Raw genomic sequence first — 14378 nt, forward strand, 5'->3', positions numbered from 1 at the left:
GATCAACAGAAATTTTCCCAAAATTAGATCAAGTCACAATGCAGCATGCATGACAGCCCGGTAGAAAATGTAAACCTTAATGGGGTATCGTGTAACTGACATAATGGCGATACCGTGATGTAAACAATCAGGGAGCGGAGCGGGTAGCAACCAGAGATGGACTTCACAACATATGCTTGTTTGCAGTGATCAATGTAAAATTTCGATTGCTGCTTGATATAGCTACTGTTTAATCTTTTATCCTATTAGGAGTTAATAATACCACCTTAGCAACCGCCGATGCCAACATTTCTTCTTTCTTGCCTGTACTAGGTTGGACTTTGTCAGTATTTTTGACAGTTGTTTACACTACACAATATCAATAGATTAACGTTCCGATATGTGTAAATACTACAGTATAAGATAAATTCATATGAAAATAACTCTTTGTAATAAAAAGTCCCAAATCTGAGTATAGGTTTCAAATGTACGGGTCTGTTTCGATTTTGCTTAGCTTACCATCATGAACATGACGAAATAATAAACTTGAATCTCATCTCAGCATATACTGAAATGTATTTCGCACAGAGAGAGAGAGAGAGAGAGAGAGAGAGAGAGATGTATCTCCGATTAATTTTATTTTACATTTGAGAAGACCTGTTCCAGACATCTTTGATATGTCATTGACACGGATGAATGATCGATGCTGTGATATTTTCCTCCCACTACCATCGTCTGTCACTCTATCTAGTCCCACAATGCAATGCATATGTACATTGTGTGTTTCCATGCATGAAACTATGGGAATGAGAGTCGAAACTGTAGTTGTGTCCGTTCATACTTCATAACTCAACAGAAATAATTGCTGTATAACTCTTTCTGTTATTCAATAAAGACAGCGTTTCCCGACAAAGTGTTTCCGCTTTCACTGTACTGGTCAGATATATGTAAGTATGATTATTAATTTTGTACCTACTGTATTTTATTTTTTCAAAAATACAGGGGAACTTCGATTATCCGTCAGTATGCGGGACCGAGACCATGACGGATACGAGAATAGACGGATAATAGTATATGTACATTAAAAATAGTATACAATATACCGGGTCATCAAAAAATCATAATATCTACATGTACCTGTTTTTAATAATTTGACGTACACGGTCCTGACGGTTAACAGAAACTAGCGGTTAATAAATAGGCTGACGGATAATCGAAGTTCTACTGTAGGTAGTTTCCAAGAGCTATGTGTCAGTCGGACCATCTTTCAGCTATTTCCGATATATCATTTTAAATAACCTTGTATGGTTGTAGGAATACACATCAATTTGATTGATTGGGTGATTTCATTCTGATGGAATGTACCGAATATATAGAAGAGATACAAGCAGAAAAGACTGAATATTCCGATGTGACTTGAAACATAATTTGGAATATACAAGTAGTTCTAAATAGCGCTGAGGTTTTTATCTCGACTTAACGGAAAAAGTTGAAGATAGTCCGAATGATACAAAACTTAGTGTCTTCATTAAAATAACTGGATAGACGACCTTGGGTATTGAACATGTAATTGATCATGAAGATAAATATTATAAGCACAGTCAACAAGAACGTGCATGTATCTAGATTCTAGATAAGCCATTGTCTTGTAAGCCTGTTGTATAGTATCACAATCCATTCAGAATTTAACACAGTTCGACAAACTTTCGCAACGAAAGTTATTTAAGATCGCAATAGTAATGTAACCCGATTCTATAGCTTGTACAAAAGAAGGAACAATTTTCTAGCGTCAGTAGTCTGAGCGCTGAATAACTAGCGCGGATCTGCGCAAAATTGTTTGTTACTATGGTATGACAAGGTGATTGCCAGTGTGTGGCACGCCACTGTGAAATCCTACTGATTTTCCGATTCGTGTTGATGTAACAAACGCGGTGAAAAGAAAAAGAATTTCAATTCATGGATAAATACAGGCAAATCTTTGTTATAATGCTCTCTCTCTCTCTCTCTCTCTCTCTCTCTCTCTCATTATACTACTATACCCCCAACCATCCGACCATCAGATAACGTCTGGAGGAGTGACAGAGCGTAACAAATGTACGTCAGTGTGGAATGAAGAAGGTTTATGGGATCGGAGTAAGGGTGCATGGGTTAGATGGAACTATCTACTTATCAGTCGTATTACAAAATATTGTATAACGTAGGCATTTGCAAATTATATAATTTATGTTGGAATATATTTCGAGTGTTAGAAATAGAAGTGCTTCTCTCTCTCTCTCTCTCTCTCTCTCTCTCTCTATATATATATATATATAGAGAGAGAGAGAGAGAGAGAGAGAGAGTCTATTACATAATTCGTTTTTGCCTGTTATAGTGTTGTTTTAGTTTAGCCGTGCTTGGGGTAGCCTGGATTCCTGGAAGGCTAGCATTCTACGATGACGTATTGGATTATGTTCCTCCTTTTTGAGTCCGTTTCCAAGCCTGGCAGTACATCAATATTTTTTCTTTCGTTTTCTCCTATTCTGATTATTTATACGCAAATAGTTCAATTAGTTATGACCCTAAGTCATGCCCCTTCCCAAAGGAGTACTTTTCTGGGGACCCCGGGCGGTAGTCTGAGTTTCCTCTCACCCTTGCCACCCCATTTTCGATATTTGGGCATTTATGTTGGGGTGCAGGGTTAGAGTCCACTGCATATCGAAAAGTTGGAATTCGCCGACACCATTTAAAGTCAGCATAGGGTAGTCGCTTACTAGCCGGCCAAGCAAACTTTAACGACCTTTCATCGAGATATACCTGTATGAAATCGATAGAATATGATTTATTTTTTCAGAAATTACGAGTATAGCATTCGTTATATTCTTTAATCCACTGACAGACTAGATGTAACTACAGCGAAAATGAAATTTGAGGTGGAACTCTCCATTTGTATTCCGAGTCACGTGACAACATAAATCTCGCGATCTACATGTCAATGACAACAGAGTTCGGATAGATTCTACTCTGCCGCCTGATGGAGTCCTGTAGAAAGACTTTGTGACCGCAATGGTGAAAAGAAAGGTTAATTCGCCGGATTAGACTGATGCGATAGTCGGCGGAGAGTTATGCATTGGTATGTTACTGTCTTTTGAATCGATATGTGTAGCTTTGTTCAGTCTTCTTGCGATTCTGAAGCAATAAAAGACGCATGACAAAAGTCGAATCGAGCAGATGGATAGCGTCAGGCTTGCACTCCTTGTGTTAATTTACAGTGCCGATAAGGTGATTTCGTATTGTCAGAGATTGCATAGTACTTTATTGATAAAACGTTAGTTTGATGCACCTTGGCAGCCCATTACACGTAACTATAATCGATTTGATATAGTTCGATTGCCCATTCTAAATGTATATAGTCTGTTTTATGCAACATACATTTCTACATGTCTATATTCAGTTTGATACACCTTGAGAGCTCACTCCACATATCTTTATTCGATGTGATACATCTTGACAGCAAGCTATATATGTATATAATAGGTTTAATGCACCCTGACATCACACTCTACATGTCTATATTCGGTGAGATGCATCTTGACAGCAAGCTATACATGTTTATGCTCGGTTTAATGCACCCTGACAACACATTCTACATGTCTATATGCAGTGTGATGCATCATGACAGCAAGCTATACATGTTTATTCTCAGTTTAATACACCCTGACAACACACTCTACATGTCTTTATGTGGTGTGATGTATATTGACGGCAAGCTAGACATGTCTATTCTTGGTTTAATACACCCTGACAACACACTCTACATCTCTATATGCGGTGTGATGCATCTTGACAGTAAGCTATACATGTCTATACTCGGTTAAATGCATCCTGACAACACACTCTACATGTCTATATGCGGTGTTATGCATCTTGACAGCAAGCTGTACATGTCCATACTAGATTTTATACACCCTGACAACACACTCTGCATCATGTATTTATGCGGTGTGATGCATCTTGACAGCAAGCTATACTTGACTATACTTGGTTAAATACATCCTGACAACACATTCTACATGTATTTATGCGGTGTGATGCATCTTGACAGCAATCTATACATATCTATACTCGGTACAATACACCCTGACAGCACACTCAACATGACTATATGCGGTGTGATGCATCTTGACAGCAAGCTAGACATGTCTATACTCGGTTTAATACACACTGACAACACAATATAAATGTATATATGCGGTGTGACGCATCTTGACAGCAAGCTATACATGTGTATAATCAGTTTAATACACCCTGACAACACACTTTACATGTCTTTATGCGGTGTGATGCATCTTGACAGCAAGCTATACATGTCTATACTCGGTCTTATACACACTGACAACACACACTACATGGCATTATGCGGTGTGAGGCATCTTGACAGCAAGCTATACATGTTTTTACTCGGTTGAATAATCCCTGACAACACACTCTACATGTCTTTATGCGGTGTGATGCATCATGACAGCAAGATATACATGCCTATACTCATTTTAATACACCGTGACAACACCGTCTACATGTTTTTATGTGGTGACATGCATCTTGACAGCAAGCTAGACATGTCTATACTCGGTTTAATACAATCTGACAACACACTCTACATGTCTATATGCAGTGTGATGCATATTGACAGCAAGCTATACATGTTTATACTCAGTTTAATACACCCTGACAACACACTCTACATGTCTTTATGTGGTGTGATGTATATTGACGGCAAGCTAGACATGTCTGTTCTCGGTTTAATATACCCTGACAACACACTCTACATCTCTATATGCTGTGTGATGCATCTTGACAGCATTGATGTTAAAAACGTTAAAATTAAAATAAAAAACGTTAAAAAAACGCATTTTTTTCTCAATAAATAAAAAACGAAAAAAAAAAACGTTCCAGTAGTTTTTAGGCAACACAAAAATCAATATTTTACTTATTTACACGCTACATACCAGTTTTAAAGTTTCAGTGATACAAATGTATACAAGCCTGGCCTACACTACCAGACATCAGCATTATGTTGTAGCATGTTTACGTAAAGTATCGTAGGCTAGCATCATAGATTCATTATTGATCGATATTTGTTATCTAGAGTATGACAGAGGACCGCCTGTATGGCTGATGATAAAAAAATTGGAAGTACCAAATATAAAAAACGCAAAAAATAAAAAACGTAAAAAAAACGCGTTTTACGAGGTAAAATAAAAAACCAAAAAAACATTTTTATCATCTATGCCTGACAGTAAGCTATACATGTCTATACTCGGTTAAATGCACCATGACAACACACTCTACATGACTATATGCGGTGTTATGCATCTTGATAGCAAGCTGTACATGTCCATACTCGATTTTATACACTCTGACAACACACTCTACATCATGTATGTATGCGGTGTGATGCATCTTGACAGCAAGCTATACTTGACTATACTTGGTTTAATACATCCTGACAACACATTCTACATGTCTATATGCGGTGTGATGCATCTTGAAAACAAGCTATACATGTTTTTACTCAGTTGAATAATCCCTGACAACACACTCTACGTGTGTATATGCGGTGTGATGCATGTTGACAGCAAGCTATACACGTCCATACTCGCTTTAATACAGCCTGACAACACACTCTGCATCATGTATTTATGCGGTGTGATGCATCTTGACAGCAAGCTATACATGACTAAACTTGGTTAAATACACCCTGACAACACACTCTACATGTCTTTATGCGGTGTGATGCATCTTGACAGCAATCTATACATGTCTATACTCGGTTTAATGCACACTGACAACACACTCTACATGTCTATACACGGTGTGGTGCTTCTTGACAGAAGCTGTACGTGTCTATACTCTGCTTAATGCAACCGCTTTGGTGGCCTAGTGGTTAGAGCGTCGGCCATGGATGAGGGAGGTCGTGGGTTCGGTCACCGGCCGAGTCATACCAAAGACTTACAAAAATGGTACTAACAGCTGCCTCGCTTGGCGCTCAGTACTAAGAGGTCAGTGTTATGACTGGTCGGCCTGGTGTCAGGATAATGTGACTGGGTGGGACATCATGCTACATGTTTGCGGCATGATGCCCCAGTGCTATACATCACTTTAAACTGTCACACTGCAGACATCGTAGCGATATGACTGAAAATTTGTTAAAGCTACGTTAAAATCCAAATCGCACACACACACACACACACTGCTTAATGCACCCTGATAACACACTCTACATGTCTTAATGCGGTGTGATGAATCTTGTCAGCAAGCTACACATGTCTATAATCTGCTTAATGCACCCTGACAACACGCTTTACATGTCTATATGTGGTGTGATGCATCTTGACAGCAAGCAATACGTGTCTATACTCGGTTTATTGTACCCTGACAACACACTTTACATGTCTATATGTGGTGTGATGTATCTTGATAGTAAGCTATACATGTCTGTACTCGGTATAATACACCCTGGCAACACATTCTACATGTCTATATGTGTTGTGATGTATCTTGACAGCAAGCTAACGATGTCTCTAATATGTTTAATACACCCTGACAACACACTCTACATGTCTATATGCAGTTTTGATGCATCTTGACAGCAAGCTAGACATGTCTATATTCGGTTTAATGCACACCGACAGCACACTCTGCATGCCTATATGCGGTGTGATGCATCTTAACCGCAAGCTATACATGTCTATAGTTGGTTTTATACACCCTGACAACACACTCGACATGTCTTTATACGGTGTGATGCATATTGACAGCAAACAAGACATGTCTATGCTCGGTTTAATACACCCTGACAGCATAGTCTACATGTCCATATGCTGTGATGCATCTTGACAGCAAACGATACGTGTCTATAATCGGTTTAATGCACCCTAAGAGCACATTATACATGTTTGATAAATCTTGTCAGAAATTAAACAAAAGTGAATCCACAGTATTTGAAGCATGTAGTTCGTTAATTGCAGCTGAACTGCCACTGCACTGGGACTTTGAATTGCCAGGGTACTGGGACTTTGAACGAAAACCTAAACTACTGGGGCCTATCTTTAGTGGCAGATCTATTCACTGATACCCACATAAACCGTATTGCACTATAGTTATTTCGGATGCGTTAATCACACTTCAGAAAGTGTCTCGTTATACCCTTCAATTCTTCTTTATTTCTCATTTGTAGGTAAAATGCACAGTTCAGATACAGAATTTAAAGGAATGTGGCTATTGGAAGGCAGCAATCGTGATAATCAAGAACTGCCAATTTGAAGTCACCGTTCTAAACGAAGTGGGGATGATTTAAAACATCACCAACATCAGTTAAATGCACGAGACGTATTGGATTTGGTGATACTAAAATTCATTTTGGACAAATTGACTCGACATCGAGATAAAGATATGTTTAATTCGATCCTCTGATTTAATGAATCAAGCACTGGTTATTTCTACACACAGTGATCTTACATGTCTGTATAGAAATTTTCGGAACACAACTATATGACACATCTACGACAACAGTGGAGAAATATTTGTTCCTTTTGGCAAACTAAAAGAATAAACCTCAGATAGCATGAGAATGATCAGAGATATTGCTTTGAACTGCCCAACTTTATTTCGCTCTCGAAAACTGTGGAGAATTCGGAGAATATTAATAATTGTGTTGATAATAGCGTTATTGCTCTTTGTTCTTTCTTCCCATGAGGAAACATTACTTACCTTTGAAGTCACATCCGGTGATAGATTCATCACAGTATTTTCTGATGATGTATGGCGGAACAAGACCACAAAGAAGATTTTAGTTTGGACTACTTTCTTTGATTCATGGGAATGGTACGATGATGGAAACTCCTGTTTAAATAATTCTTGCCCGTTTAAATGTGAAGTTACAAATGACAAATTTAAAATTGCTGAAAGCGATGCAGTTTTATTTCATCCGAATGATGTATGGAAATATAAAGGGATTCCATCATATTTATATCAAAGCTATATCGACATGCCTCGGTACAGGTCACGTGATCAGGTTTGGATTTGGTACAGCATGGAACCTCCGATTTTCCTATGGGGAGAGAGTAAACCGAACATTTTTAATTGGACAATGTCTTTTCGAAGAGATTCCACCATCAAAATGCCATATGGTACAGTGCGTGAAATGACGGACGAAGAGAAACGAAACCTCTATCATCAAAGTTTTGAATTTGGAAGGAACCGAAAGAAAATGGCGGTAACGCTGATCAGCAATTGCTATGACCAAGCACACAGATACAGACTAATATATGAATTACAGAAACATGGTCTGGAAACTGAGGTTTTTGGAAAATGTGGTTTGGGAAAGATTTGTACGGAATTCAAAAATGCCAACTTGAATTATAACTGTATGCAAGATCGTCTAGGTCAGTACAAATTTTACATTGCATTTGAGAATAGTTTTTGTAGGGACTATATTACAGAAAAATTTTGGTTATCTTTGTCTCGAAATCAGGTTCCCATTGTGGCTTGGAAATTTCCTGCTGTCGGTATTGCGCCACCTGGATCATACATAAACATATTCGACTTCCCCTCCATGAAGTCAGCAGCTGAATACATTGTTTCCGTATCAAAAAATGACACGCTGTATAATTCTTATTTTGAATGGAAGAGAGGGTACAAGATAGGCGGAGATCTTTGCAACTTCTGTAAAGTGTGTAAGGAGCTACATACCAAGAGACCGGCCCAGGTTTACACCGATTTAGAAGGATGGCTCAGACAAGACACCTGTAAAAAGACAGGGGTAAGAAGAGTTTTCTATACGTAAACACATCAATTTGGATTAATTATATTTGTTTATTATATACCACACATTAACGGATATATTGTTATTTGTTATGTCCCCCTCAGTTATGCCTGTCTGTTCTGCAGTTTAAACGGGGGTATTCTTGGTTTAAGATACCTAGCTAGGATACGTGACTGACAACATAGGTTCTGGGATTCGAATGCAGCCCCTAGTGAAAGAGGGATGGAGGTGAAAGATCATATTTTCATAGGAATTGCATGCACATCGATTCAGAGGGCTATATTTGTAATGTTGCACAAAAATGAGTAGATGGCAATAACGTTTTTGGATCCTAAATGCAGACACGGTGGAGAGGACTGCGACAAAAGGTTAGATTTTCATGGGTACTATGGACTCCTCCTGGCAAAGGTAACCGCATCAACACTGATTAAAAAGTAGGCTGGCTATATTTGGGTATGACGCTTTACCAGGAGGAGAAGGAGAACGTTTCTATATTTAGGTGCTGCTCAGTGGTAGCGCGAGGTTAGAGATGACATAATGCTAGGATTTCCATATACACAATGGGCTTAAGCTCGTCTTTGTGGTGAAGGAAACTGGATAACTCTGAAAATCACCAATATATATATATATATATATATATATATATATATATATATATATATATATATATATATATATATATATATATATATATATGTGTGTGTGTGTGTGTGTGTGTGTGTGTGTGTGTGTGTGCTTTTTGAAACAGAATAGGTTCCGATAGACCCCTACCATACTGATGGTCGTTTTTTGGGTATGATGTTACATATTCATTAAATAATACAATTTTGCTGCATGCTGATTTTTCCGGAACACACCTGCCGACAGCTGAGACAGCTTTACTGGTATTTGGTAACATACATATCTGACACGAAATTCAAAACGGCCATAATACATAGGGTTACATTATAAAGTGATAAAACATAAGCTTTCATTCGGAAATGTTACTTACATATCGCCAAAATAACGCTTCAACTGACGCTAACTCAAGAGTTGCGAGCAATACCGGAAGTGTCTACAATGTACATCGATATGTTGCAGACAGGTTTGTATATAAACTGTTCCTCAGTGTTATGAATATATGCTATCATAGCCACAAATCGTCCATCAATATCAAAACATATTTGGGGTTATGAGCTATTGGGTTAGCAACAGTGAAACGAGATTAAAAGAAAAAAATGTACATAGTTGTACAATAGTTTTAGTAAATTTTGGAATACAGCTCGGTCAAAGTAAAGAAAATCCGTACATTCTCGTCGTTCGATGCCAGTTATGAGATAAGTTTTAGGAAGTCAATACATATGAATCGAAGTCTGAGTTTTGAGTGAAACTATTTTTATTTCATTTCAGCTAAAGACGTTGGTCTCTACGATCCTGAGCCGCATACTCTACAATCTAGGACTTGGATAAGGAATATTGTCTACCATGTAGATTTCCGGGACAAATGGTTAAGAACTGCCCTTAAGTGTGATGTCATTTGTCCTTTTGCCTTTGTTGTTGTTTTTTCTTCATGCCCAATATGTATGCAGATGGTTATATGATGGGGATATAAAGAGTTGCCTGATAGTTCCGATGGACCCCGATGAGAGTGTGTTTTTGATGCAAACGTTTGTATGGATGTAAGAGTGTGTATTGATGCAAACGTGTGTATGGATTGTATGGATGTGAGAGTGTGTATTGATGCAAACGTGTGTATGGATTGTATGGATGTGAGAGTGTGTATTGATGCAAACGTGTGTATGGATGTGAGAGTGTGTATTGATGCAAACGTGTCTATGGATGTGAGTGTGTATTGATGCAAACGTGTGTATGTATGTGAGAGTGTGTATGGATGCAAGCATGTGTATGGATGTGAGAGTGTGTATGGATGCAACCGTGTGTATGGATGTAAGGGAGTGTATGGATGCAAACGTGTGTATGGATTTGAGAGTATGTATGGATGTAAGCGAGTGTATGGATGTGAGAGTGTGCATGTATGCAACCGTGTGTATGGATGTGAGAGTGTGCATAGATGCAACCGTGTGTATGGATGTGAGAGTGTGTATGGATGCAAACGTGTGTATGGATGTAAGGGAGTATATGGATGCAAGCATGTGTATGGATGTGAGAATGTGTATGGATGCAACCGTGTGTATGGATGTAAGGGAGTGTATGGATGTAAACGTGTGTATGGATGTGAGAGTATGTATGGATGTAAGCGCGTGTATGGATGTGAGAGTGTGCATGTATGCAACCGTGTGTATGGATGTGAGAGTGTGTATGGATGCAACCGTGTGTATGGATGTGAGAGTGTGTATGGAGGCAAGCGCGTGTATGGATGTGAGAGTGTGTATAGATGCAACTGTGTGTATGGATGTGAGAGTGTGTATGGATGCAAATGTGTGTATGGTTGTGAGAGTGTGTATGGATGTGAGAGTGTGTATGGATGTGAGAGCGTGTATTGATATAATAGTGCATTTGGATGTAAGCGTTTGTATGGATGTGAGAGTGTGTATGGATTTAAGAGTAAGCTCGTGTATGGATATAATGGTGTATTTGGATGTAAGCGTTTGTATGGATATAAGGTGAGGATTTCAATAACGTATGTAATGAAACATTTTGAAACATCATTTGATATAAAATACACACTATTTACAAATAAAAATCATGCTTGTATTATCTTTGTTTTAAAACGCGCACAGGATTATGAAATTATATATTCGTGTTTTTTTTTTAATAGCACGTCCTTGCAACTGGTTTAGGGGTGGCGATCTTTAGAATTCCGAACCGGTGCTTTTTATAATTTACCAGAAGAAAATATACACGTTGGAGGCGGGGAAAGGATACCACCCGATAATTTCTTTTTCTTCTTCTCATTTTCGAAACTGACTTAAATATGGGGAAAATGTGGGTGAGGGAAGGGAATTTAAAAAAAGAAGATGTCTACTACTTTTCTTCGCTGTAGGTAGTTATGACGTTCCATTTGGTCTTACTATCAACGAAAAGAAAACTTTCTTTGTGATTATAGTTAGTACAAATATGGTGGACATCAGGTTTCCATTTCTAAACGACACTGTTCAATCGACATTGATTGCTTTGCGGATTTCAGTCTTAAATCAGGATTGACTGCTTTGCGGATTTTCGTCTTCAATCAGTATTGACTGATTTACAGATTTCAGTCTTCAATCGGTATTGACTGCTTTGCGGATTTCAGTCTTAAATTGGTATTGACTGCTTTACAGACTTAAGTCTTAAATCAGTATTGACTGCTTTGCGGATTTCCGTCTTCAATCAGTATTGACTGATTTGCAGATTTCAGTCTTCAATCCGTATTGACTGCTTTGCGGATTTCAGTCTTAAATCGGTACTGACTGCTTTACAGATTTCAGTCTTAAATCGGTATTGACTACTTTGCGGATTTCCATATTCAATCAGTATTGAATGCTTTACAGATTTCAGTCTTAAATTGTATTGACTGCTTTGCGGATTTCAGTATTAAATCGGTATTAACTGCTTTGCGAATTCCGTCTTCAATCGGTATTGACTGCTTTGCGGATTTCAGTCTTCAATCAATATTGACTGATCTACAGATTTCAGAATGTTTAGTAATTGTCAGCTTTACTGAGTTTCAGCCTCTCCCACTTTTTTGTCTGCACAATACATCCCTTGATTATCCTATGTATATTTAATTGTCATTAACTTTTGTCCATAACTGAGGTAGGAGTTTTGGCCTAACTGACTAATATGTGTTCTGTAAACACAGTATTATATAGCTAGTTCTTGTATATAATTTTATATTATATTTTAAGATCATTAGTACTTGGAGGTAGATATGTTTACTTGGATCTCAGTTCAGGAAATTGTTTGCAGTACAAAATAATAATAAAAACTGCTGTACCTGGTGCTTTTTATGTTCTTTACTTACGTTTTAGTAATAAACCTAATATTATTTACAACGTAGAATGTTCTAGAAATTATTGTTTATTCTTTATCCTATTCCTCATATTGAGACTTAGCTTTACAAGGAAAATTCCTCATTTCTATCTTATTTTTCAAAATGGAACCATGCTTTTAGTTGTGTTCAGTTTTTAATTTTTAGAGGATTTATGTATTTAAATTAACTTTGGAATTAGAGAGTGCTCTTTGAATTTATGACTAAATTAATATTTTGGAATTTCGTTCTGAAGACAATTCATTTTTCAATTATATACTTGGTTCTTTTCTATTACAAACCAAAGCCAGACTTATTTTTATTTAAAAGAGAGAAGAAACAAAATATTCGGCGATCTTAATTTTATATTTCTTCAAACAATGTCAGAAAATGAGATGGTCGGTTTCTAAGTTTGCCCAAAAGTATACCCGTGTTTAGACGTTTTAATTAAATAACTGTATATTTTACATTTTCATTATTTTTTTATTGTGGACCTGTAAATTTTAAGCATCATTATTTAAAGTATAAAATCAAGCTAAGGTATTGTACACGCATAACACTTACCCATAATTTGAAATGATGTACGAGTCTTGTCAGTATTCCTGTCTGTTCATGTCTAAATTCAAACGAATAAAAGCCCTCGTATATAACTGTGCCACGAAACGTGCAATAATAATTTCAATCCGGACGAAAATGTCCGTTTTTGCGAAAACCCGAAAGTGTATAACTTCTCTTTAGTGGCGTTCAAAGCCGAATAACGAATTGCGGATTTCAATCATAGTCAAATCTGGAAACACTAAAGCCGTGTTCAACATTTGCACAAATATTTTGAGAGATTTTCACAACTTTAAGCTTCTAGACAGGAATGGAAAATGGGCCCATTCTTGACAAAGTTGCACTCGCAGTCCTGACTTTGTACATTCCATTTAATTCCGAAGATAGGCTGTAAAATTGCATTCTTGGGTAAATCATCAAGAAAAATGTTCTTTGATGTTCCGCTTTTAAGTTATACTGCTGGGCCGCGTGCAGCAACGAGAGTATTAAAAGTAAATTTTGCAAAAAGGTTTTACATGGAAACAAGAACAAATGTTGTGTACACATTTTTAGCAGCAGGAAGGGCGAACAGACCTAAGGATTCCGACAAAAAATAAAGCTTCCATGGAAATCTAATCCGTAGAAAGGCTTATTTTACCAAATTAAGGCTTCCTGGGAGGGTTTTATCGCTGTTGAACCCCAGCCTGTGAATAAACCCCTATTCGAAGATCTAGCTGCGGAGTAGGGTTGTATACGATTTTATTTATTTTTATTTTTTATTTTATACGACCAACTATCGGTGGCGCCCTCCCTGCTGCTGTCGTGTTTAAATGAAAAATTTAATTTTAATTTTAAGATACAAATTGAAAATAATAATAAATGATGTGGGAGAATCATTAAGAAGCAGAATATCACGAGAGCGATTAAAAGCAATAGAAGAGTATCTACTAGTACGAGAATCAGTTAAAAGAAAAATACGTGCTGCTCAGGAAGCAAAGAAATTGATTGGTGAAACAACTCAAGAATTATTTAAACCAGTAACTGAAACAACTGAAAAAGCTCTTTTAGGTGATGTGAAAGATCCTGAGGATGCGAAACAAGGTATCCTCCCTA

At 37.4% G+C, this 14378-nt stretch overlaps 1 protein-coding gene across 2 annotated transcripts; it reads left to right on the plus strand.

Moving 5' to 3' along the window:
* The first annotated feature begins 1581 nt into the window (after positions 1-1581).
* LOC149788687 (lewis-type alpha-(1,3)-fucosyltransferase-like) lies at positions 1582-12701 on the plus strand. 2 transcript variants are annotated; one of them, XM_089974763.1, is made up of 4 exons: positions 1582-1949; positions 2810-3088; positions 7196-8779; positions 10172-12701. In XM_089974763.1, the coding sequence occupies exons 3-4, from the start codon at positions 7583-7585 to the stop codon at positions 10229-10231; spliced, it is 1257 nt and encodes a 418-aa protein (XP_089830889.1). In that variant the 5' UTR covers positions 1582-1949; positions 2810-3088; positions 7196-7582; the 3' UTR covers positions 10232-12701. The 2 variants fall into 2 exon arrangements, with proteins under 2 accessions (XP_089830889.1, XP_089830890.1); XM_089974764.1 differs by having other exon boundaries at positions 1582-3088.
* The last annotated feature ends 1677 nt before the right edge of the window (positions 12702-14378 follow it).

Source organism: Sinohyriopsis cumingii, chromosome 11 (genome assembly GCF_028554795.1).
Source record: "Sinohyriopsis cumingii isolate HCF-2022 chromosome 11, ASM2855479v2, whole genome shotgun sequence".
Taxonomy (NCBI): Eukaryota; Metazoa; Mollusca; class Bivalvia; order Unionida; family Unionidae; genus Sinohyriopsis; species Sinohyriopsis cumingii.